Source organism: Mizuhopecten yessoensis, unplaced genomic scaffold, assembly GCF_002113885.1.
Source record: "Mizuhopecten yessoensis strain PY_sf001 unplaced genomic scaffold, ASM211388v2 scaffold309, whole genome shotgun sequence".
NCBI classification, from domain to species: Eukaryota; Metazoa; Mollusca; class Bivalvia; order Pectinida; family Pectinidae; genus Mizuhopecten; species Mizuhopecten yessoensis.
This window is the reverse complement of record NW_018403482.1, coordinates 169,591-197,170: the sequence shown is the minus strand read 5'-3', so window position 1 is coordinate 197,170 and position 27,580 is coordinate 169,591. Positions and strand designations below refer to the sequence as shown.

The window sequence follows — 27,580 nt, the reverse complement described above, 5'->3', positions numbered from 1 at the left end:
ATATATATATATATATATATATATATATATATATATATTGAATATCTTCTATCATTCTCAGCATTTGCTTCAAACCTTCACTGGTGTGTATGGACCTGTAGTACTACCCACATTCAAACTGATATCTGGAGTGGGAGTGATGATGAGTGACTAGTACCACAGTAAGTAAATAGTAAATCAAAACTGTTATATTGTTTAATGTATTCTAAACATATGTGATAATGATTAAAAACTATATAATTATGGTATTCACTGATATCAATGTCAAATTCAATACATTGTAATTGTACTATGCTTATACATATAATACCTGTTTAAGCCAAATATTAACATACATTAGGTACATGTACACACATACTTAATTACCTGGTATAGTGAAATTCTATTAAAACAAATAGCCTATTTATCAGTATTGTTTGCTTCTTATATGAATGTTCTAAACTTACCTACAGATTTATACCTTATGTTCCAGACCAAAGCCGTTCTGAACTTACCTACGGATTTATACCTTATGTTCCAGACCAAAGCCGTTCTAAACTTACCTACAGATTTATACCTTATGTTCCAGACCAAAACCGTTCTAAACTTACCTACGGATTTATACCTTATGTTCCAGACCAAAGCCAATATTCCATGCTTATTATCTGTTATTGTTTGAAGTGTATATACTTCCAGAGAGAGGGCTTAACCCTTTCACCCCTATGTAACTTTAGTAGACTCTACCATACGTTGATCTGGATGAGTCCATTTTGGTCTACAGTGGTGAAAGAGTTAAGTTTATATAGGCTTAGTCTGTTGCCCAATTTCAGTTAAGTCTTATTGATTAAATGAAATATTTTAGAATGAAATGGAAGTGAAATGAAAATCTTCACTTAGACTTTTTATTTTTGGGCAGCTGTTATATAATTACATATATATTTGTAAAGTTTGCTGCCAAGTCGTAGTCTGCTAGTGCTAATTAACAGATATGCAATGAATTTAACATTGGAACTGCCTATTGAACTTCTTCCCCTTATTGAAAATCCTCAATTTATTTTTGTTTCATTTCTGACCCCTTTAACCCCTCTGGCATAGACTAAATTGTAATGGCCTCCAGCAGCCCAGAAATACATATATGCATTGTAGGCCTTCTATTAGGTAGCTGTTGACCCCAGTAGGTTACTAACCTGTGATTAGCATCATCATCCTCTAGATACAATTGTTCTGTAGAAGAAATCTTTATATGGTTTAACTACATGTACAACATTTGAACCCTATGACCTTAAAGTGAGTCGGTGTCAATAATTAAAAAGAAACCACCAAAACAAGCCACAGACCTTTAATTAAGGCCTTCAATTCTAATTGATCTGAGGCAATCATTAGAAGGGGAAGTTGATGATGGACAGATGACATTTTCCTTTAGTTGTGAAAATTAAGTTGATGGCTACTGAAGCATCTACATCTACTCTTCTCTCTTCTTTTTTCTTTCTTTCTATTTCCCGACATTATTCTTGTTAGGTAACTACTTAGTATCAGGAAACTTAGGAAAGAACTTTCTGTTCTGCTAGAAGCACACCTAAGCTTACATCAAAGAGTCAAGTGAAATAATAAATTTTATTTTAGTTTTATTCCAGGAAGTGGTATCTAAAGTATAAACATAGGAGCACATCTGATATGGAGACCGAGGTGTCTACACATGAGAAGTGGCAATGCCTTCTGTCTGCTGTCGTGGGAGGTAGGGTACTCCTATAACAAAACAGGCCGCTGGTCATTCCTTTTTAATATCGGATATGATTTTACCGACTCAAAAGTATCTCGCCGTATAAACCTCTAACACTGTTGGAGTATAGGTAGGGCTGCTTGAGCTTAAAGTGATGATTAAATAAATTTAAACCAATTTGTTATTACAAATTTATTAGGGATTTCTTTATTAATGAAATTTGTGTCGCTCCATTTGTTTGTCAGATGTAAACTATCATTCCTATACTATTTCCCATTTTGTTTTTGTTCTAAAAAAAATGGAGAACTCTGTTATTATTCAACCAATTCATAGATTTTCTTTTCTGTTAAATTCCAACAGCCAAAACATGTTACATAAACAATCCAAGTAATAGATGACATTACCAAAATGATAGATATGTCACTTAAGACAGAAATTATCAAAACAAGCATTACATAAAATGAATGTATTGAAATACAAATGTACCAAAATAAATTACACAATCGATCAAGTTTCTTATCACCATGTTCATACAAGATAGATATATTTTATTGACGCATTTAATGTAAGTACATTCATGTAATCTTTTTAAGACGTCGCAATTTCTAGACGTCCACATTATGTGTACTTTGTTTATAACGTCATTATTTTTGACGTCTTAAGTATCTGTACTCCATTTATGACGTCACAAATAAATTCAAATCGCCTGAAGAGCCCCAATATGGGCTAAAACGCTAGCGAATTATAGTGTTCGTGTTCTGTTATATATAAGATAGATAATATATACATGTGTATACCTTTAATTCTTGTTTTCTTTTTATTTATTCCAGGGAGTTTACAGAAGGTGACAGATATAATAAAAACATTCTTCCCTAAATCAAACATGTCACAAACTTATTCTTGCTCACCAGGAATATTTAAAGAAAACCCTCCTCTCCACCAGGCTGTACTGACAGTAAGTTATCAAGGTTTTCAAACCTTGAAAAAACACTTGATCACTGCTGAGATCTACTATTTCCAATCTTTTAAGGACATAATTTGTAGTTTAAGTGCAAAGCTTACTACAGAAGTACATGTTTTTGTAGGTCAGTTTGCTATATAAAGGAATGAGTCTGTGCATTGATGGAAGTGCTATTTTATATCAGATTTACAATGGAGTGCTAAAATGTATAGCACATTCATGTATTTAGGTACTTACAATGATAAATAACACCGCTCATTCAGTAACTTACTAGAATTACATGGTAATCTGGTTGAATGTCTGATTGATTCTTTTTAAATAACAATAATTATACCAGTAATATTCCTACAGCATTGTATTTGGTGTGGTGTTTACAGGCGTCTGATGAAATAGTACTGTTGCTGATAGAGAATGGGTTTGACATCCATGCCAGGAACCGCTATCAGGAAACAACTTTACACATGGCCAGCAGAAAGGGCAGAGATGGTAAACAATTAAAACACCTAACATCAAAAACACAAGTTTGATGATTATAAGGAATGAATAGAAAAATGAAATACTAAAGGTATTTCGAAAAATTTTCTTCAGGTTGGTAAGTATGGATTATGAAAAGTTCCGGTGACTACAACGATATGTACATTGTCACCTTAATCAGACAAATGACCAGTGAAGCGTACGCACACAAAGCTGTAAAATGTGTACGAGTTGTCCACAAAAATTGATGTCAATTTGGCTACGCTGTTAGCAAAGATGTACAATAGTTGTATATATGGGTACCGAAATGACTCGATTATATTGGTACATTTACAGCAACTATTGTACATACGCTTACAGTGTAGCCGAATCGACATCGATTTTGTGGACAACTCGTACACGTACTCGTAGAACTTTACATAATGAAATACTAAAGGTATTATTGGCAACAGAAATGATACGTTTCAACTGGAAACAATCTTCTATAAGTTATTCTAAGAAAATTTAAACATGTCTTTGGTTTTCAGTGATAGTACACAAGCTACTGGAGTCTGGAGCTGACATAGACAGCAGAGACTGTGAAGAAAACACACCACTATTTAATGCTGCAACTTACTCTCATCCTCACATAGCACATGTCCTCATCCAAGGTAAATACAGTACTCACACCACACAGGTCCTCATCCAAGGTTAATACACTACTCACATAACACATGTCCTCATTCAAGGTTCATCACACCGCACATGTCCTCATCCAAGGTTAATACACTACTCACATAACACATGTCCTCATTCAAGGTTAATACACTACTCACAGCGCACATGTCCTCATCAAAGGTTAATACACTACTCACATAACACATGTCCTCATTCAAGGTTAATACACTACTCACACCGCACATGTCCTCATCCAAGGTTAATACACTACTCACATCGCACATGTCCTCATTCAAGGTAAATACACTACTCACACCGCACATGTCCTCATTCAAGGTTAATACACTACTCACACCGCACAGGTCCTCATCCAAGGTTAATACACTACTCTTACCGCACATGTCCTCATTCAAGGTTAATACACTACTCACATCACACGTGTCCTCATTCAAGGTGAATACACTACTCACACCGCACAGGTCCTCATTCAAGGTTAATACACTTCAAGGTAAATACACTACTCACACCGCACATGCCCTCCTTCAAGGTTAATACACTCCTCACATCACACATGTCCTCATCCAAGGGTAATACACTACTCACGCCGCACATGTCCTCATTCAAAGTTAATACACTACTCACACCGCAAAGGTCCTCATCCAAGGTTAATACGCTACTCACACCGCACATGTCCTCCTTCAAGGTTAATGCACTACTCACATCACACATGTCCTTACACTACTCACATAACACATGTCCTCATTCAAGGTTCATCACACCGCACATGTCCTCATCCAAGTTTAATACACTACTCACACCGCACATGTACTCCTTCAAGGTTAATACACTACTCACCCCGCACATGTCCTCCTACAAGGTTAATACACTACTCACATCGCTCATGTCCTCATCCAAGGTTAATAAACTACTCACACCGCACAGGTCCTCATTCAAGGTTAATACACTCCTCACATCACACATGTCCTCATCCAATCTAAATATGCTACTCACATAACACATGTCCTAATCCAAGGTAAATATAGTACTCACATAGCACAGGTCCTCATCCAAGGTACACTACTCACACCGCACATGTACTCCTTCAAGGTTAATACACTACTCACCCAGCACAGGTCCTCATTCAAGGTTAATACACTTCAAGGTAAATACACTACTCACACCGCACATGTACTCCTTCAAGGTTAATACACTACTCACCCCGCACATGTCCTCCTACAAGGTTAATACACTACTCACATAACACATGTCCTCATTCAAGGTTAATAAACTACTCACACCGCACAGGTCCTCATTCAAGGTTAATACACTACTCACCCAGCACAGGTCCTCATTCAAGGTTAATACACTCCTCACATCACACATGTCCTCATCCAAGCTTAATACACTACTCACATAACACATGTCCTCATTCAAGGTTCATCACACCGCACATGTCCTCATCCAAGGTTCACATAACACATGTCCTCATTCAAGGTTCATCACACCGCACATGTCCTCATCCAAGGTTCACATAACACATGTCCTCATTCAAGGTTCATCACACCGCACATGTCCTCATCCAAGTTTAATACACTACTCACACCGCACAGGGCCTCCTTCAAGGTTAATACACTACTCACCCCGCACATGTCCTCCTACAAGGTTAATACACTACTCACATAACACATGTCCTCATTCAAGGTTCATCACACCGCACATGTCCTCATCCAAGTTTAATACACTACTCACACCGCACAGGTCCTCATCCACGGTTAATACACTACTCACACAGCACATGTCCTCATCCAAGGTTAATACAGTACTCACTTAACACATGTCCTCATTTAAGGTTAATACACTACTCACACCGCAAAGGTCCTCATCCAAGGTTAATACAATATTCACATCACACATGACCTCATCCAAGGTTAATACAGTACTCACTTAACACATGTCCTCATTCAAGGTTAATACACTACTCACACCGCACATGTCCTCCTTCAAGGTTAATACACTACTCACATCGCACATGTCCTCATCCAATCTAAATATGTTACTCACATAACACAGGTCCTAATCCAAGGTAAATATGGTACTCACATCCTCACACTGCACAGGTCCTAATCCAAGGTTAATACAATATTCACATCACACATGTCCTCATCCAAGGTTAATACAGTACTCACACCGCACATGTCCTCATTCAAGGTTAATACACTACTCACATAACACATGTCCTCATCCAAGGTTAAAACACTACTCACACCGCACATGTCCTTATTCAAGGTTAATACACTACTCCCATCGCACATGTCCTCATCCAAGGTTAAAACACTACTCACACCGCACATGTCCTTATTCAAGGTTAATACACTACTCCCACTGCACATGTCCTCATTCAAGGATAATACACTACTCACATCACACACGTCCTCATTCAAGGTTAATACTCTACTCACACTGCACATGTCCTCATTCAAGGTAAATACACTACTCACACCGCACCTGTCCTCATTCAAGGTTAATACGCTACTCACATCGCACATGTCCTCATTCAAGGTTAATACACTACTCACATCGCACATGTCCGCATCCATGGTTAATACACTACTCACATCGCACATGTCCTCATTCAAGGTTAATACACTACTCACACAGCACAGGTCCTCATCCAATCTAAATATGGTACTCACATAACACAGGTCCTAATCCAAGGTAAATACAGTACTCATATTCCAAGGTTAATACACTCCTCACACTGCACAGGTCCTAATCCAAGGTAAATATGGTACTCACATAACACAGGTTCTAATCCAAGGTAAATACAGTACTCATATCCTCACATAACACAGGTCCTCATCTAAGGTAAATATGGTACTCATATCCTCACATAACACAGGTCCTCATCTAAGGTAAATATGGTACTCACATCCTCACATAACACAGGTCCTCATCCAAGGTAAATATGGTACTCACATCCTCACATAACACAGATCCTCATCCAAGGTAAATATGGTACTCACACAGCACAGATCCTCATCCAAGGTAAATACGGTACTCACATAACACAGGTCCTAATCCAAGGTAAATATGGTACTCACATCCTCACACAGCACAGGTCCTCATCTAATGTAAATATGGTACTAACATCCTCACACAGCACAGATCCTCATCCAAGGTAAATATGGTACTCACACAGTACAGATCCTCATCCAAGGTAAATATGGTACTCAAATAACACAGGTCCTCACCCAAGGTAAATACGGTACTCACATAACACAGGTCCTAATCCAAGGTAAATATAGTACTCACATAGCACAGGTCCTCATCCAAGGTAAATACGGTACTCACATAACACAGGTCCTCATCCAAGGTAAATACGGTACTCACATAACACAGGTCCTCATCTAAGGAAAATATGGTACTCACATCCTCACACAGCACAGGTTCTCATCTAATGTAAATATGGTACTCACATCCTCACACAGCACAGGTCCTCATCCAAGGTAAATATGGTACTCGCATCCTCACATAACACAGGTCCTAATCCAAGGTAAATATGGTCCTCACATAGCACAGGTCCTCATCCAAGGTAAATATGGTCCTCGCATCCTCACATAACACAGGTCCTAATCCAAGGTAAATATGGTACTCACACAGCACAGGTCCTCATCCAAGGTAAATATGGTACTCACATCCTCACACAGCACAGGTCCTCATCTAATGTAAATATGGTACTCACATCCTCACACAGCACAGGTCTTCATCCAAGGTAAATATGGTACTCACATCCTCACACAGCACAGGTCCTCATCCAATGTTAATATGGTACTCACATCCTCACATAGCACAGGTCCTCATCTAATGTTAATATCGTACTCACATCCTCACACAGCACAGGTCCTCATCTAATGTTAATATGGTACTCGCATCCTCACATAACACAGGTCCTAATCCAAGGTAAATATGGTACTCACACAGCACAGGTCCTCATCCAAGGTAAATATGGTACTCACATCCTCACATAGCACAGGTCCTCATCTAATGTTAATATGGTACTCACATCCTCACACAGCACAGGTCCTCATCCAAGGTAAATATGGTACTCACATAGCACAGGTCCTCATCCAAGGTAAATATGGTACTCACATCCTCACACAGCACAAGTCCTCAAACAAGGTAAATACGGTACTCACATCCTCACACAGCACAGGATCTCATCCAAGGTAAATATGGTACTCTCATCCTCACACAGCACAGGTCCTCAAACAAGGTAAATACGGTACTCACATCCTCACACTGCACAGGATCTCATCCAAGGTAAATATGTTACTCTCATCCTCACACAGCACATGTCCTCATCTAAGGTAAATAAGGTACTCACATCCTCACACATCACAGGATCTTATCCAAGGCAAATACGGTACTCTCATAGCACATGTCCTCATCCAAGGTAAATTTGGTACTCTCATCCTCACATAGCACAGGTCCTCATTCAAGGTAAATATGGTACTCACATCCTTATCTCTATTATAAAGCACAGGTCTTCAATTAAGGTAAATAGGGTTCTTACATCACCAAAAACACAGTAACACATAGTTCCTTGTGTGGTTTGTGGTACTCTCTTCCCCTGGTATATGTGTTCCTCCATGTAAAACATCCAATCAACTACTTCATCAAATTAGATAACATGTAAACAAATATTAACAAATACAAGTAAAGGTAGGTTGGTCAGTATTTCAATGGCAATATGATCCAAAATACAAACTTCTCTTCCGAGGACAGGTAAATAGGTGTGTTATATTCTGCTACCACTAGCCCTCCACCACTGGGTTGGAGTTTGAGGCCTATGTGGGGCAGTTGCCAGGTACTGGCCGTAGGTTGGTGGTTTTTAGCTCACCTGGCCCAAAGGGCCAAGTGAGCTTATGCTGTGGTGCGGCATCCGTCGTCTGTCCGGCATCCGGCATCAACTTTTTACTTTAAACAACTTCTTCCCAATAACCAAGATGCCTAGGGTGATGATACTTGGCCAGTAACATGTTGGGATGAAGGGCTACCAAGTTTGTTCAAATAAATGACCTTGATTTATATTCAAGGTCACAGGGGTCAAATATGTTTAAAACCTTTAAACAACTTCTTCTGAATAACCAAGAGGCCTAGGATGCTTATATTTGGCCAGAAACATGCTGGGATGAAGGGCTACAAAATTTGTTCAAATGAATGACCTTGACTTTTATATAAGGTCACAGGGGTAAAATATGTATAAAACACTTAAACAACTTCTTCTGAATAACCGACAGGCCGAGCGTGATGATATTTGGCCAGTAACATGCTGTGATATAAGGCTACAAAGTTTGTTCAATTGAAAAACCTTGACTTATATTCAAGGTCACAGGGGTCAAATATGTTAAAAATCTTTAAACAACTTCTTCTGAATAACCGAGAGGCCTAGGGTAATGATATTTGGCCAGAAGCATACTGGAATGAAAGGCTATAAAGAATGTTCAAGTTAATGTCCTTGTTTGACTTTCAAGGTCACATGTGTCACATGTTTAAATCTTTTAATAGATTTTTTTCAATCAATTACTGGTATTTTGCCTGTAGCTTTATTTTAGATAACAAGTGTAAGATTAATACCAGGTGAGCGATTCAGGCCCATTGGGCCTCTTGTTTCTCTGTGAAGTCTGACTTTACTCCACACCAAAACCTGGCACGTCCTTAAATGACCATAGCCTTAAAACGTAAAACACAAACAAACCAAACCAAAATAGATCGACATGAGATATCAGTCCAGATCTGTGGGTATTTGTCCTTCAGTGTTATTGATATTCAACATAATTACTTCATGATGTGGAGGATATTCATCCATCAAACTCAGGTGTTTGCAGACTTTGTTTTGAACAATACTTATTTCCGAAATTTATACATAAGTCTAATAGTTAATATAAGTTATCACTAACCTTGACCTTGACCCTTCCTTGATAGCTGGCAGTGATATCAATACCCTGAACGAGGAGTTGATGACACCCCTGGACCAGGCCATTCTGTATGACCAGCGTGAAACCATCTCCATCTTACTAAAGGCGGGCTGTGAGGTGAAGAAAGATAAGGGCTATATCTACTATGAAGATCACTATGTCAACTCCATAGTACACTCTCTCTGGCAAAATGGCGACAGCAGCAACATCAAACTTCTACAGAACTGTGGCTACGAGATGAAATACTCCGACATCAAAAGACTGGTTCAGTGGAAATATCATGTAGTTCAGGGGGCCGATATTCCAGATACGGACAAGGCTGTGATTGAGGACATTTTGACCCAACCGCTCCCTTTAATGAACTGTTGTAGAATCTCAGTAAGAGATGTGCTATCTAAGGTTCACAGAAAATGTACTCTAGAAAAGTTATCCTCTCAGCTACCCTTACCCAAGTCCCTGAAGGACTTCATAGCCTTTAAAGTGTAAGAACGTTCCTTTTCATTAACCCTTTCACCCCTATATAACTTCAGTAGACTCTACCATGCATTGATCTCAATGAATCTATTATGGTCTATAGTGGGGAAAGGGTTAAGGCCATGCCATGCTCTTTCCAACCCTTTTAAGGGACCGTACTTAATACCGAAAGATATTTATTTTACAAATTGATGTTTTTTTGTACACTGACATTTACACAATATTTTCCTGATGCTGTGTTGTTGACTGATGGTCGACTATAGAATAACCTGTACAAGATTACAGATGTCTTTAGTTTTATTTGTAGAGATGATTGTAGGCGTTTTTGGAGTTTAATTTTGCAGTATAATGAATGAATTTTTGTTAATTGATGTTCTAGAGCTAACTGTCTCAAACTGTAAATTTACATAATTGATGTGAATCAATTAACATATCAGACAAACACCATCACCACTCTTGTGTTTGCTAATTATAGCGCCCTGTCTAGTTAACATCAGCAACTCTAAAGTGCTTTACAGTACATAGATATACAATTGATACAATTAGCATAAACATTTATCAAAACAATTTTTGAGGAATTCGCAGGAGCTGCCTTATCAGGTGTTAACTACTAGTCCTATGCCACCTGGCTGATATCTCCCTATGTGTGTGCGTGTGTGCTGGAGATGTAATATATACATGTCCTGCTGTCATATACAATCTGGTACATTTAACGACCATTATCTGTGGAATAATGACAGAAGGGGATCAAGTTAGTATTAAACAAACTGTACATTAATGGTTACGACATCTTCAATTCTGGAAAAGGAAAACAGTAAGCCAGTAGAAGCCTCCGGCTTCTTGTAAAACATCAAAATCTGGTCGAGATACAATGATTTACTTTTTTACAAAAATTTAATTAAATGGTTTTAAGACTGTGGAAACTCTGATGATACTCACCATTAACCGATAATCTGATACACAACTTTTTACTATCACCTAGTCTTATATTTTTGTAACCTGCTTTAGTCACTTATTGTTTTTAATCTTTGTAACCCATTTTAGTTCTAGTCTGATATTTTAAGAAGATTTGATTGTTATTGTTTAAGTGTAATAATTTAGTCATTCCATTGTGATGATCCAATCCGAATTGTTAGCCTACTAGTCTTGTTGTTTGTTTTTGTTGATGATCTAACCATACTTGGAGATAGAGATTGTAATTCTTAAAATATAGTAATGATTAGTTTGAAATAATCATTTATGCATTGGGAAAATAAATTATCACATAATTATGAACATGGAAATAAAATAATTAAATAACATGTAATCTAACAACTGTAATATGGACAACCTTCATTGTCATCTAATTAGGAGGCAGGGTAGTCCAGTGGTAAGACGCTGGGCTCGTGACCGATTGGGGTTGTGGGTTCAAGTCACGGCACAGCACTGTGTTGTATCTTTGAGCAAGATACTTTACTCCGCTTGTTCCAGTCAACTCAGCTGTATATGAGTACCTGGTTGGGCAGTGCTAAATTTGTTAAATGCTAGCTGTGAGCGTTGAAATGTCAGCACCGGTTTTATGCTCCACAGGGAGTTGAAAAAGATATTGGCTGGTTGCAAAGGCCCTATAACCACAGATAATAATTTGTGAATAGCTCTGAGACGACCTACGGACTAGGTTGTGATAAAGCGGTATATAAGAACCTTGAATTATTATTATTTATTATTTATTACAAAGGCCTACAGTACATGACCAAACTTCAGAAGTCTATAGAGCAAACATGACAAACTAGGATTATCTCAACCTACAAGATTGTGTCCAGATACAAAGTTAAAGTTTTGTGATGTACAGTAGTATATATATATATGAATAATTTCAATAAGATTATTTAATACATGGTTATAATAAATCAATTATTTCAATACATTATTAATTATCTGTTTGTATGATATTGATTGATTCAAAGGAAACAAATTTTATTCCCCTGTGATTATATAATGTTATTATGTATACACCCGGTGACTTGTTATTCTTTCCAATCATTGCCACCGTTATAATATGCAATCTAACCATTTTGAGTTATTTTAATGTACCAGTAATAAGTTTAGCAATTTTACAAACTATATACAAGTTTTTGTATGACAATTGTTATTTTTTTATGTCATTGTGTTTATTTCATAAACTATACATGGAAGTAATCCGTATATAACCCATGTGCATTTTAGGCCTGTTAATGTTTTATAGATCTCTATACATGGCGACACAAACATTATACAACTGATCTATTATATATCTTATTTGTACAAGGTGATAATACACACGATACTGTAATCCCATATACATGACATATTGTCTCCACCTTTGAAAATATAAAATATTAACTTTATTTATTTTGCAACAATTATGAAACAAATTTTCACAACTTATATTATTCACTCTATTTGGCCCGGATGTAAGTGCGTGTGGGGTCTTAATGTGGGCAGAAACCGGAGTACCCGGAGAAAACCCACATGGTCGGGTAGGTGACCCCATTCCTTTTCACGTGTGATTGGGGAATCGAACCCCGGCCGCCTTGGTGAAAGGCAAGTGCGCTATCCACTGCACCACCCAACCACCCTTTATATTGTCAACATCCAGATATGATTTCAAATTATCACTTTTATATATGTACTATTATTCATATATCTAAAGAAAGGCAAAATCTATATTCAAATATAAATAATGGCTGATCAGATATGTATTTCAATTTTATTTTTTGTAACCATATATTAAACCACTTTTCACACAATAACTTAAAGTTACAATTGTGACAATTACGTCGGTGTTTTTGTCTTTGTCCAGACAGGATTCATTTATAATACAAAAATATCCAAGTTTTATGTTTTATACAAGTCGTTAGCAGTGAATGTACATATTTATACCACAGTACAAACATGTCGCCACCTAGAACTAATGCAGAGAAAAAAAATGTTCTTTGTAATTTTTCAAAGACCATGATATATGTACATGTATGTTAAGTTAGGTTTTTTCTGAGAAATATTCAACAAAGACATTAATCTGGGTATATACACGTGGTAGACGTTTGCAGACGATTTTTCCAGACTTTTTGTTGGAAAAGTAGTGTTATATTGATACGTAAGTGTTTTAGTAAAAATAAAATTTTATTGAAGGTGTGCAACTGTGTTTTAATTATTGATGGATAAGTACAGCATACCTGTCAAAATATAGCGTAATCTGTCAAAGTATAGTGTAATCTGTCAAAGTATAGTGTAATCTGTCAAAGTATAGCGTAATCTGTCAAAAGACAGTGTAATATGTCAAAGTTAGTGTAATCTGTCAAAGTATAGTGTAACCTGTCAAAGTATGGTGTAATCTGTCAAAGTATAATGTAATCTTTCAAAGTAAAGTGTAATCTGTCAAATTTCTCAAAATACAGTGTAAGCTTTGAAAGTCATACTCTTCACCCAAAGTAGACCCTCAAGGCAGTTCCAAATGTAGACATTTCTATGAAGTAAAATTTGACTTGAAATTGAATTCCAAAATATGTTTATTGCGTGTGTATACAATTCCCCTAGAGGAGGTCACTTTACTAGCCAAGTTTTACCTACAGGTATTTCATACTATATTGATGTGGATATATAGAGGCAGAAATGCCTGCATCCTCTAATATGCTATTAAATCCTATTAAATGTAACTCTGATCTGGGAGGAGGTCAATTAATACAAGTTTCAATGTACATGTACGAGTATTGCGGGCGCTGGGGGACGTCAATTTAGATAAGTTTCACTGTACATGTACAAGTATTGCGGGCGCTGGTGGATGTCAGTTTAGACAAGTTTCACTGTACATGTACAAGTATTGTGGGTGCTGGTCGATGTCAGTTTAGACAAGTTTCACTGTACATGTACAAGTATTGCAGGTGCTGGTGGATGTCAGTTAAGACAAGATTGACTGTACATGTACAAGTATTGCTGGCGCTGGTGGATGTCAGTTTAAACAAGTTTCACTGTACATGTACAAGTATTGCGGGTGCTGGTGGATGTCAGTTTAGACAAGTTTCACTGTACATGTCCAAGTATTGCGGGTGCTGGTGGATGTCAGTTAAGACAAGGTTGACTGTACATGTACAAGTATTGTGGGTGCTGGTGGATGTCAGTTTAGACAAGATTGACTGTACATGTACAAGTATTGCGGGCACTGGGGGATGTCAATTAAGACAAGTTTCACTGTACATGTACAAGTATTGCAGGCACTGGGGGACGTCAGTTTAGACAAGATTGACTGTACATGTACAAGTATTGCGGGTGCTGGTGGATGTCATTTTAGACAAGATTGACTGTACATGTACAAATATTGCGGGTGTTGGTGGATGTCAGTTTAGACAAGATTGACTGTACATGTACAAGTATTGCGGGCACTGGGGTCCGCCAATGAATAGTACACTGTAGTTCACGGTCAGTTTACACAAGTTTCTTCAGGGTTGAATTTGAATAATTAATATCATTATGTCAGAAACATTACCTTATCGAAAAATAGTCATGGTATTTACTTTAAAGTTACACAATATTGTAAAAAGGAAAACTACTTCCCCCAAAAAGACACTGATGTGAAAATAAGTGTAATGACTGACACAGTGTGAGGTTTCATTGACAAATACAGAATATAACATTGACATGGCCGGCCTTATTTATTATCTAATAAATCAGTAACAATTACAACACAAATTTACATTGAAAATAATTGCATGTAATTTGAATACAATTCACGTAAAAAATCATACAATCTGTTAACATTCTAAATAAAAAATATTGTAAAAGTATAAAGGCATTTTATATCAGAAATATTGGTTATTTCTGATCTGCCATGAGGTCAATAGTGTCTAAAAATATTGAACACTATGTACAGGCAAGTACTAGTATGACTCGAGGGGCTGTTTAACAGCATAAATTTGTACCTTAAAGCATGGGTCAAAATTGACTCAAGAGCTATTATCCTGGATTATATGTGACATCACAAGATCCCTGAACAGAGACAAAGGCATACTGATATTATCAGGATTCTGTTAACCATTCACAACTGCATTTAGGAAAACAAAAACATCTGAGCATCACTGCAAGTGTAAAAGATGTGCATTGATTAGGTTGCCTTACAAGCGTCAGTTGTAGGGAATTTCCCTTTAGCTCAGCGGTAAAGCATCGGGCTGGAGAGCCAAGGGTCACGGGTTTGAGCCCCAGCAACGGCACTATCTTAATCACTATTCCTCATCCTACTAGCAAGTATGATATGCACTCTTTTATCTGAAAGATTGTCACCAACTGATCTCAGTAACATGTCGTACAAATATGAGCTCTTACATTCATTGGAAAATGACATACAAAATCTCACAAGGCCTAGACTAGCCATGTTTTACATACAATTTAACTTTAGATGCAATTGGTTAATGCTTCGATTCAAATGTAATATAAAGACTGATCAGTTTTTATTTAAATACTAAAAAGACTCCAGACTTAAACATTACACATTTTAAGAAGAGATTTTCCCCAGCAACATAGAGAGAACCTAGAAAAGTGTTTTCCAATGTTGTGGACAAACTGACATGTTCAGAACTTGTTCATGTTTCATGAAATGCACAAGCCAACAAAGTATATGTAGATGACATTGGAACCTCTGCAATGACCTTGACATTAGGGTGACAGACTCAGCAAAGGTTCACGACATACTGTCCGATCCGGATGCATATTCAGATCTTCAAAAGTTCGTGCCTAGACAAGCATTAGACTGATTTGACCTATTACCCTTGCTGTGACCCTGACATTGGGGTAAATGTATGACAGTAGTATGTGAGGATAATCTTCACTCAGCCTCCATCAGTTGATTTATATGTACAGAATGTTTTCATTTTAATATGTAAATCACCTTCAAATTGATGAGTTAAGGGAAACAGAAATACAAACAAGAGATCCCAGAGGGATCTTGGCGCCCACCTTTGTACCATCTTCATTAGTTCTTTGTCAGTTCGATTTTTTCTCTTCTTTCCTCTAATCTGTTTGATCGAGTCATGTTTACAGTAAATGCACCTTGAGGTAACTTTTGATCTAAACTTAATACTGATGTGTATGAAAGCCAACCTTCAAAGTGAGCTTGTCATTTCACATATTTACTAGTACAGTACTTAATGTGAAAGAAATAGAATTTATGATCATTTCAAAATAAAACATGGAAAACGAGGGATCAAATGCAACCTACATATCAAATTTGAGAAAGATCCCTTAAGTTATTCCTGAGAAATAGTACTAACAAACCTTCAATGTCAAAAATCGAAGATGGCTGTCAGTAGGCAATTTTGTTTACTGATCAGTTTCAAAAGTAAACATGAATAATAAAGGATAGTGGGGAACCTGCATTGGCTTGCCCAAAAACAAATTTTGGGGCAAGTAAAGAATTTGAAGCACTGGCTCAAATGACATATTGGTGGCCCAAATAAGTTTGGCAAGAAATATTTCCACAGCATTTAACACATTGCTTCAGCACATTTAAATTACATTTAACATGACAATATTTGTTATATGTAAAACAGAATAAAACATTATATTTTTTAATTCTTCAACCCTAGTTAAAACCTGACATGATCCACTCCATTCAGGTCTTCCCAAAAAGAAATACACAAAACTCGCACCTCAAAGATGACACCCTGGCAGTATTTATATAGAAAATCTGGAAAAAAAAATCATCACATTTTCTAAATCACGGACAGTTCGATTCAAATCGAAGTAATGACAACTGCAAAATGTACTGCCCCCCAGTTAATGTGGAAGGGACTATAATTTCTTTTATTCATAATTTTTTCAACAGCCTAAACTATTTTTGTTGGGCCAGTGACTACTTCACTTTTGACAACTTTTGGTCGCCCGAGCAAGACTTTAATCCCCATTGGCAAGCGATTAGACTGTCCATTTCAGGCACTGCTGCACAACAAGGGAACAAGGGAAACCTACATATAAAATTGAAAAAGATACCTCCCGCACTTCCCGAGAAATAGCGATAATAAACTTTCACTATCAAATTCCAAGATGGCTGCCTGTCGGCCATGTTGTTTATCCAATCAGATGATGGTGGGCTAAAAACAGCTTCTTTTGGAAATGACACAATGTTGTACAATAATTTCACCTTACAAATGAATTGCATAACCAAGGTATGTCAAATTAGGAAAATATAATAATCCAGATATCTAAAAGCTGTTTGAGACATCTGGGAAAAATCATTTTGTTTTCCCTTCTTTTTTATATCATTAGAATTCAAGTTTTGCTTGAGTTGAATATTCTAAAATGGAAGCCAGTTATACTTAAACATTGTGTTTGCTAATTGATTATATAATTTTTGGAAGGAATAGACTGTTAACAAGAACCAACTGTACACTTAAGTCAAGCACACTACCTTTTCATAGCATAGATATATATACATGTATATATCTTATAAAAGTTTTATTATTATCTGTTGGTGATGTTGATGTTTTTGGAAAATTTTTAAGAATCATTAACAACCACAAAGTAATGGCATCAACAATAGCTTATCAAGATCCAGAACCAAAAGAAAAAGTATTTCAAACCTAAACTGTCTGATTTTCATTTGAAGGGGTGATATAATGTCACACTCTACTGATAACTTGGTTATCTCTGAATAGGTTTTTAGATACAAAAGTGTTAAAATTATAAAAGTGCTCTAAAGTAAGAACTTTTTCCTTTAAAAGGAAGAAGCATACTTGACAGATATATATAATGTAAACAATAACTGCTAGAGAAAGATAAAAACAGATATACTGGACCACATATTAATCATAACAAGAATCATAACAAGAATCATGACAAGAATCATAACAAGAATCATAACAAGAAAACAATTAAGGAGGTAGTACATTACAATATATATCTATGATATGATTACTAAGAGCACCTAATTACCCAACTAGAGTATCCCGAACACCCATCCTGAACACTCATCCCTCCTGAACTCCCATCCCGAACACTCATCCCAAACACTCATCCCCTGAACACCCATCTCGAACACTCATCCCGAACACTCATCCAGAACACCCATCCCCCAAACGCTCATCCCGAACACTCATCCCAAACACTCATCCCAAACACTCATCCGCCGAATACCCATCCCCCGAACACTCATCCCGAACACTCATCCCCCGAACACTCATCCTGAACACCCATCCCCCGAACACCCATCCCGAACACTCATCCCAAACACTCATCCCGACCTTCATCCTGTAGACAAAGATGGTTGACAGTACAATGTATGATGGTTCAGTAATATATGCAGCGTATTTTGTGGAATGGAATGTTGGCCATTTTGGGGTCGTCAGCGTGGTCTCGCCTGTAATCCCACAGGTAATGGTCAATGATGATTGAATTGATGTGAGCATCTTGAGTCTCAGCGTCTTCCTTCAACAACTTCTTAGCTTCTTCACAGACTAACTGTATGGACAAATACATACAGGATGTAGAATTTGTCTTAGTAATCGTTTCTACAATAAACTATAGTTATCAAACATCTATGAAATTAGTATCTCATTATAAATAATCATGTTTATTGCTATGGCTATCAACAGTTCATTGTCTCAAGATAACACGTTTTGACTGTAAATTTATACAATAATATATCCAGTAAACAATTATTTATTTATTTTTTAATAGCAATTTTACAACAAAATCTTTTAAAAACTAGATTTGATCAACAAGATAAATATTGCCTACCTCAGTGGCCCAGATACTGCAGCCCCTGATTTCCATCTCATACCGGTCGCCAGTCTTCATCATCTTGTCTGGAAATAGTTTGTATATGACAGGATGAAAACACAAAGTGGCTTGCACATTCAAATGTGTGGGTGTTGCTGCACATCCTGATGTATATAACAGTTTACACTTAATACTGGGGTACATAGCTATAACGAAATATTTCTTGTAAACAAATACCTGATATTTCGACAAAAGTTCTTCAAACTAGATACCACTACTGTGCCCTTACTAGGTAAGTTGTATAATATCGTTGTTTCTATGATGTTTCTATGGGACACAATATTAAGTATATTATCGATAGATACTTACTTGCTTTCATATAATCTGTAAGTTCCTTCGAATATTCCATAGCATCGAAATAGACCAAGGCTTGGGGGATCCTGTAACATAAAGGTAGGGACTACGATGACCTGGGTAAGAGGAAACATCTCATCAAAACTGATTTTATAATGTACAGGTGAGGGATCATGACTATTGTCTCTACATCAGAACTTACAGAGGCACAATGTAACATCATCCAATGATGAGATAATTTTAATGTACTGATTTTATTACCATTAAATGTATTGGTTCCTTTATGGTTATTACAATTATTTAATATCAATAAATAATAAATTTGCTACTATACTCATTATATAAGCATGCGTGTTTGTGGCAAGCAAGAAGTAACATTTATTCTCAAATTTTGTACTTTGTCTCTGTAAACTGTTGGTTTGTGATCTCAGGTACTTGAGATTTGTGCTCTCAGCCTCTTAAGACTGATGACCTATGGTCTCAGGCTCAATTGACTGATAACCTATGGTCTCAGACTCAATTGACTGATGACCTATGGTCTCAGGCTCAATTGACTGATGACCTATGGTCTCAGGCTCAATTGACTGATGACCTATGGTCTCGGACTCAATTGACAGATAACCTATGGTCTCAGCCTCGTTAAGACTAATGACCTATGGTCTCAGGCTCAATTGACTGATGACCTATGGTCTCAGGCTCAATTGACTGATGACCTATGGTCTCGGCTCAATTGACTAATAACCTATGGTCTCAGACTCAATTGAAAGATGACCTATGGTCTCGGGCTCAATTGACTAATGACCTATGGTCTCAGACTTAATTGACTGATGACCTATGGTCTCAGCCTCTTAAGACTAATGACCTATGGTCTCAGCCTCTTAAGACCAATGACCTATGGTCTCAGCCTCTTAAGACTAATGACCTATGGTCTCAGCCTCTTAAGACTAATGACTTATGGTCTCAGGCTCAATTGACTAATGGCCTATGGTCTCAGACTCAATTGACTGATGACCTATGGTCTAAGACTCAATTGACTAATGAGCTGTGGTCTCAGACTCAATTGACTGATGACCTATGGTATCAGGCTCAATTGACTGATGACCTATGGTCTCAGCCTCTTAAAACTAATGACCTATGGTCTCAGACTCAATTGACTGATGACCTATGGTATCAGGCTCAATTGACTGATGACCTATGGTCTCAGACTCAATTGACTAATGACCTATGGTCTCAGACTCAATTGACTGATGATCTATGGTCTCAGACTCAATTGACTGATGACCTATGGTCTCGGACTCTATTGACAGATGACCTATGGTCTTGGACTCAATTGACTGATGACTTATGGTCTTGGGCTCAATTGACGGATGACCTATGGTCTCGGACTCAATTGACGGATGACCTATGGTCTCGGGCTCAGTTCTCTTGGAAAGGTAAAGTCACATCTATCAAACAATACAACTGTACAGATAGGTACCTGTAATCTGCAAACATGGTAATGCTGTCAATGTCATGAAACTCTCCATAACTTTCCCCCTCAAAACAAGCCCAAATGTCCGCAATCAGAATCTGCACTCTCTTGTAAAATGCAACTATTAAGGAGAAAAAATAATGGCATTGAATTACTATACCCCCTTAACTGAAAAAAAAAAAAAATCTTACCCAGAAAGCTGTATACATCGGGTTTCTACATCCAATCTGTTTAACTAATAGATCTGTGTCAGGATTGAGGCTCTTTTATTATGACTCAACAAATTCAATACAAACTTCAAACTCAGATCATACCAAAATGAAACATAAATATTCTAAAATTTGAATGTTCAAAGAATTTCTATGACACAACATGGTCGTGCATAGAACTCCAAGTTGAACCAGATTTGTCAATGGTTTTCAAATGTCTCAGTTTATTTTAAAATATGCATGGTATTTCTTTCCATTCATTGAACACATACAATAATATATTGGCTTTTTCATTACTCTTGTGTAAGACACTTCACCATAATACTTTGTAGTTTAAAATAAGGTCCATTGAACCCTCAATGTTACAGTACCTGCTATAACTTTGCTGTATCTCAAATATAACTGTTATACACGTCCCTCAAAAGCCGTATTTGTCAGAAAACTTTTTTTCTATCCTATGGCAGAACATTTAAACCTGGTACATATTCTTACATGTATGTTATATTATTTTTATGTAAGTTTATTCTACAAAACCAACCCTTTTTATTGTTTCAACAACTCTGTTGTACTGAAGTTTGACTGTTTTACCCTTTCGCCCCTATGTAAATTTAGTAGACACTACCATGCATTGATATGGACAAGTCCATTATGGTTTGCAGTGGTGAAAGGGTTAATGTTATATCGATTTGGCCCTGACAACCAGTCTCACCTTGCTTGCCGTTGTACTCTGCCTCATCCCTGTAGGATGGGAAATCTGTCACCACCAGCTTCATCAAGGCCTGGGCACTCTTGTCACATTTCTCTATACAGTTTACAAAACTCCCATCATATTTCTACAATATAGAATTTATAAATGTTCACAAACTTATTTAAAGTTGATCATGTTGAGGGTGACACTATCCAGGGAACCGATGCCTTTGGAATTATCTGAACCTGTATTATACCAGGAGAAACCAAATTAATTTCACGTGATTATTCTTGTTTCATTAGCCAAGACAGCTGTATACCAGGAAATTAACGCCCTGTCAAATATTAACCCTTCAACACTAAAATCCATTTTCGCCCAAAGTTAAATTTGCCCTTCACATTTAATTACTATGTATATTGTGGTGTTTACAAAGGTTCGCTGTAATGATAAGTGCCTCATTAGAGAGGGCAGAAAAGGGGAAAATTAAACTAAAATTTCCCAGTAAACAGTATTTTTCTGAAAAAGGATTTCTGGATCAACACGGTTGAACTGTACATGTTTTTCACTGTGACAATGTATAGTGAAATTGAATGTTTTCCTTCCGCTTAAAAAAACCCAACTTAACCTTTACATGCAATTTTATTTAGACATTAAGATACCTTGAGTAAGACTTTGCCTGCTTCCTGTAGGACCTGCAGTCGATCCTCTAAGAGTGGCATATCAAAGACTGTGTCCGACTTGAATATGTTACTCAGTTCCTCCTTACTGATGCTGGCGTAGTAGCTAGGGTCGGTCAGTGGGATGCCATTCTGTTAAACAACAAATAGGCCAAATAGGCAATAGTCTCTAAATATCACCTCCTACTTCCAATACATTGAATAAAAAACTTTCTGATGTATGTTAGGGTAGAAATTATAACATCTTGATCATTAAAAATTCTGGATGAATCTTACTAAGTTACTGAGAATTTTCTTACGCTACTAGTTGATATAAACTTTTGAAACAAATTATTGCTAGAATTACACATATTTACATCCAGGACTTACTAGAGTTAACTCTACTTACATTCAGAGTGCATTATTGCTCAAGTTTAACTACTTACATCCAGAGCTTGGTTGCGAGCTGCCAACCATTACCAGTGGACACTGGATAACTTTATAGCTATTACATATGCATTTTCTTACATCTATGGCGTTGTTGAGGCTGTTATCCATGAATAGTCAACCCTGGCTAATTTCTTTAGACCAAATAAGAAAAAATCTTGTGTTTCCGCTAACTCTACCAACCCTAGATTTGTGTGCCTAACCTGAAGTTTTCATTGGCATTTAGTCATATAAGTCAGATATCCTGCTCGACATAAGCATAGTGGGGAAAAAATAAAAAATATTTTTTAAAAATCACCTACCTAGCTACCTACTCAATTTCTTCTTATTGATAACAGAAACACAAGTAATGTTTTGGCCTTAATTCAATACAGGAGTTACACATTTACTTACGTCCAGGGCACGGTTGAGAGCTGCCACCCATGACCAGTAACCAGAGTACTCAGTGTCCTTGTACGTGACCTTGAACTTAGTGTCCTCCATCGACCAGAATGAGAAATTCAAGGTGTCTGCCACAAACACCCTGTGTGACAAAATGAGCATTCTATACCAAAAGTTAATTAATCAATTGTCAGACTTCAATTAACCAGGATTTTGTAGGGATGTTATATTTGCATAGTTTGACTTGACTGAGGATCACTTCATAATTATTTTTATTCATATGACCTGCAATGCGGCATTTGATTGGCTGATTAAAATGAGCCGTGATCAATCATTTTGTAGCCACAACATACTGTCTGCAGATTTTTAAAATGCATTTGAATCCAAAATGACAATTGTTTACCATGTCAATGATCCTAAATGACCTCAACACAGAGTGAAATTAATCATAAATGATGTTACAATGTCATGAACCTGGAATTGAATGTTACTGATGTCACTTATCAATGATAGTGACCCGGATTTCTGAAATATCCACAAAAATAACCTTAACTTGGTGCTTTTTCTTTCATTAAATAGAATCAGAACAGGCTGTGTTTTGAAATTTGTGGCGGTTTAGTGCTATTATGTTTAATAGCTCCAATCTGTTAGTTAAACTTAATTTTGAGAAATATCTCAAATTAAATTTATGTTCACCTTTGAAATAAATTGATTAAAAGCTGTTTTTTCCTCACAGATCCATTGTTCCTATCAGATTTTTTGTCCTACAGTTTGCTATGTGAAATTTTTGCTACCATTGCAAACACTTACCAATCGACCTGTGCTTTAGTCATCTTCTGTGGGTTTAGTTCATGGCTACTTTTCCAGTTAGCAATAGTGTATGTCTTAGTCTTAACACACTCATACATCTGTAAAACAACACAACAGTATACTCACACACATACAGAACAACAAATAGCAATACAGTACTGCAAATGAGGAAAATTTCACGCGCAGAAATGTTTGTGATATGACCCTTTAACTGATAGCGGTAAATTTTCATGATGGCAAATCTTATAATTTCTACATTTTATATAATCTATAAATATATATTCGCATGTTGATATTTTGGAGCCAATTTATAAAACACGAAAAACACAAGCATTTCAACACGATGAAAATTTCCATTTTGACAGTGCATCTTAGTTTTTATACATACCATGTCTAGATAAAGGGTCAGAATGTCCATGTATACCGGTATATACCATGTCTAGATAGATGGTCAGAATGTCCATGTATACCGGTATATACCATGTCTAGATAAAGGGTCAGAATGTCCATGTATGACCCACATAAATAAAAGGTTGGGAGTTCAAATGACAAACTAAGGTTACTACATACATCTAGATTTCTACATTCTGTAGCCAGGTACTTCACAACATGCAAGGAAAAGAATGTGTGTTTTCCACAAAAGGTAATAAAATCCCTCTCAAATATATGTTTTAAGTTACCTTTCCACTTCTTAAAACAAATGTAAATTCCCAATTTACCAAGAGTTTTTTTTAAATATCCATAAGAACTGGATTTAAATCTCTATGAAATTTGAAAAGTTTGCTTTTCCTAATATTATTCTATCTTACCAGTTTAGCCAGTTTCTGTACTCCATGGTCATTGATTGTGACATCTTTGCTGGTCTCTGCTATCAGCCTTGAAGCATCTCTTGGCATCATAACATTCTCCATGTCTACTGAACAACGTCTTACTTATCTGTAAATACGACAGACAAAATATGTGAACAAACGAAGTCCTGCTCGATGATATATTTTGGAAAGATCGTATAAGACTTCAATATATCACGAGACCAACAATTATACAGTGAAATTTTATTTATTTTATTTACTATGGTGTCACTAACTATTCCTTCTCAAATCAATTTAGTCTTTTTTTTCAAAACAGATTTTGGAAATTTAAAAACATTGAAAAATATTCGGGGGGGGGGGGGGGGGGGGGGGGGAGGAGAGAGAGAACTTGAGCTGTCCAAGCAAATACAGACACACACTGTAAACTATTAGTCTTTGGTTCTAGTCCTTTATGACATTGAGTAATATTTCATCTAGTTGTAATAAATGTCAGCTGTTCTTAGCTGATTTAACCTTACAAAATATGTTTCAATAGATTGATTTTTATGAGACTATTATAATAGAAAATTAATTTTCAACAAGTTATGTATTTGTACAATGTATATTTTATGAGGCTATCTGAGTTTGCGATAGAAATTGAATTTCTTTTGATATCATACATAAAGTTTAAAACGTTGTGCATACCAAAATTGATTACAGTGTGCACTTTAAAAACATTGTCCCATTTTACCAGTTTTTCATTTGAAGCAAACAGCTGGTATATTCACAAGTCCATGGAGAACTCAAGTTTTGAACATGTTTGCACCATCTATCCATGCACTAAAGTATTTTTTATTAAAATATAGATAAAAAAAAAAAATGATTGAAGAGCTTACAAGTTATAATAATCAAAATAAATTGTACTGATATTCCATTGTCATACTGTTTACAGGATTTTGAAACATAATAATAAAATGTCCTACCATGATGTTTGCTGTTCTTTGAAAATATCTAAATCGTTAGAAAGTCCCACAACTTTTCTCTTGTATACTGGCCATGAAAGTAATTTTCCTGTTTTAATTTTTATATTTCCTCTATATTTCTATAAGTAGGGGGTTATAATATTTCTATATCATCTTTAAGAATGTCACAAAAATATTTTAACATAATGGATATCAGGAATGGTTGCATAGTGGTGGAGGTGTTTTGTTTAAAAGAAAAGGACATTATACTAAATTCATCCCTTTCATATGACCTCAGGTGACAAAATATTATTTTCTTTATAAGTGTACCCAGCAGAGCAAGACTTGTGGTCCTTGTGCACTGTGCAAGTCTAGTCCGAGTTTCCTCTGGCCCTGACAGCAGACTTAAAGACATTTTGACAGATAGCCCACACGTACCAGACATCTTAATCTGTCAAAATGTCTTAAGTCTGGTGTCAGGGCCAGAGGAAACTCGGGCTAAGTGTGAATCATACTTAATATCATGTGCAGCAAGTTTTATCAGGTTACCATGTATACATGAGCATGACAAATTTTATTTCTTTTTGTAAGGGGATAACCCCCTCCCCCAAAATACATTTTTCAGGGTTTTTTCGGGAGCGGGGATACACATTTTTTTATGATGGTATAGATTGAAAAACGGGACATTTATTTTCAAAAAATATGTTACAGTAACATTATAAAAAGTGACAAATAATAATTAAATAACTGTATCAAAATCATGCATTTGTAAGACCTTTAGAACTTTAAAATTGAAATATTGACTGTCTCTGACCACAGGCAGGCGTTTCTAGGATATTTGAAAGAGTTTTTGACTTTTTTTGCTAAAAAACATAAATTAATTGTGAAATGCACTTATGTAACGGTTCCTGACTTGGAGCATGTATATTTTATATTACGATATTTTTTTTGTTGTTGTTGTTTTTTTAGGGGGGGGGGGGGGCGTACGCCCATTACGCCCTCACCTGGACCCGCCCCTGACAGGGGTTCGTCACAAATGTCGGAAATACAATATGCCATACTGATATGGGTCACAGCAAACATAAGCGTATGTTTTTGTGTGTTGTGACCCATATCAGTATAGCATATGTCATTTGTAACGAACCCCTGTGCCCTGAGTGAACTACGTTCCATATCCTCTCAGTTCTCTCCTTTTTTTTCTGACCTATCACCGTCCCTGTAGCTACCTTAATCTTATAGTTTCCCTGACTACTTACTATTTCTACCTGTTTCTCTGCCGTTTACCTGTCTGCAGTTCGAGACGATACGAAGTAGGCCTATCGTACATGTGTTACACACTCACCACAGTCGCACATGTGTTCTTTACTTCCGGCGAAGTTATTCCCCAAAAAATCGCGGGAAAGTATAAACTGGATCATTTTAGGTAAACGTGCTCACAGAGACCTGAGAATTTGTTACAGCTGTATTTGAACCTAAACTAAGGTGTTTAGTCATTTCAAACGTTTAGGGGGTTCAGATCAATTTTCGGTAAAAATTGCCACCGCAATGATGATAATAAACTGTCTAAATAGCACATTCAAGAGGTTTTTTTTTATGAATATATACATTTAAGCTACTCATTGGACTTGCCCACTGACAGATTGGATAATAATACATTTTCAGTCAATTATCATCTTTTTCATCAAATAATATCCTGGAAATTAATGTAGATATGATATGGCTTAAATTTATGTACTGTTATTAAATCGACATTGAGAGTATGTAAATTGATCTTCAAGATGGAGTATAAATTTAATCAGTTCTTGATCTCAAAGTAACTTATAATAAGCTCCCTCCTGATATTGTGT

General features: G+C 36.5%; 2 protein-coding genes across 4 annotated transcripts in view; one reads left to right on the top strand and one right to left on the bottom strand.

The window, feature by feature from the left end:
* The window catches only part of LOC110446300 (serine/threonine-protein phosphatase 6 regulatory ankyrin repeat subunit C-like), a 15,260-nt gene extending 4,443 nt beyond the window's left edge, over nucleotides 1–10,817 (top strand). For both annotated transcript variants that reach the window (XM_021491380.1, XM_021491388.1), the window contains exons 2-7: nucleotides 62–161; nucleotides 1,603–1,714; nucleotides 2,530–2,654; nucleotides 3,038–3,146; nucleotides 3,662–3,784; nucleotides 9,777–10,817. In XM_021491380.1, coding sequence (XP_021347055.1) covers nucleotides 1,654–1,714; nucleotides 2,530–2,654; nucleotides 3,038–3,146; nucleotides 3,662–3,784; nucleotides 9,777–10,255 — 897 coding nt within the window. In that variant the 5' untranslated portion in view covers nucleotides 62–161; nucleotides 1,603–1,653 and the 3' untranslated portion in view covers nucleotides 10,256–10,817. The remainder of the gene's footprint in view (nucleotides 1–61; nucleotides 162–1,602; nucleotides 1,715–2,529; nucleotides 2,655–3,037; nucleotides 3,147–3,661; nucleotides 3,785–9,776) is intronic.
* Nucleotides 10,818–17,301: 6,484 nt separating this feature from the next.
* On the bottom strand, nucleotides 17,302–27,080 carry LOC110446171 (UPF0553 protein C9orf64 homolog). Of its 2 annotated transcripts, none has more exons than XM_021491189.1 (10): nucleotides 26,990–27,080; nucleotides 24,793–24,919; nucleotides 23,984–24,081; nucleotides 23,186–23,315; nucleotides 22,349–22,498; nucleotides 21,711–21,834; nucleotides 20,799–20,913; nucleotides 19,337–19,407; nucleotides 18,986–19,053; nucleotides 17,302–18,706 (listed from the first exon to the last, which is right to left on the bottom strand). In XM_021491189.1, exons 2-10 carry the CDS (start codon nucleotides 24,892–24,894, stop codon nucleotides 18,536–18,538), a joined length of 1,029 nt encoding a protein of 342 aa, XP_021346864.1. In that variant the 5' UTR covers nucleotides 24,895–24,919; nucleotides 26,990–27,080; the 3' UTR covers nucleotides 17,302–18,535. The 2 variants fall into 2 exon arrangements, with proteins under 2 accessions (XP_021346864.1, XP_021346873.1); XM_021491198.1 differs by having other exon boundaries at nucleotides 27,018–27,076.
* Nucleotides 27,081–27,580: the final 500 nt, after the last annotated feature.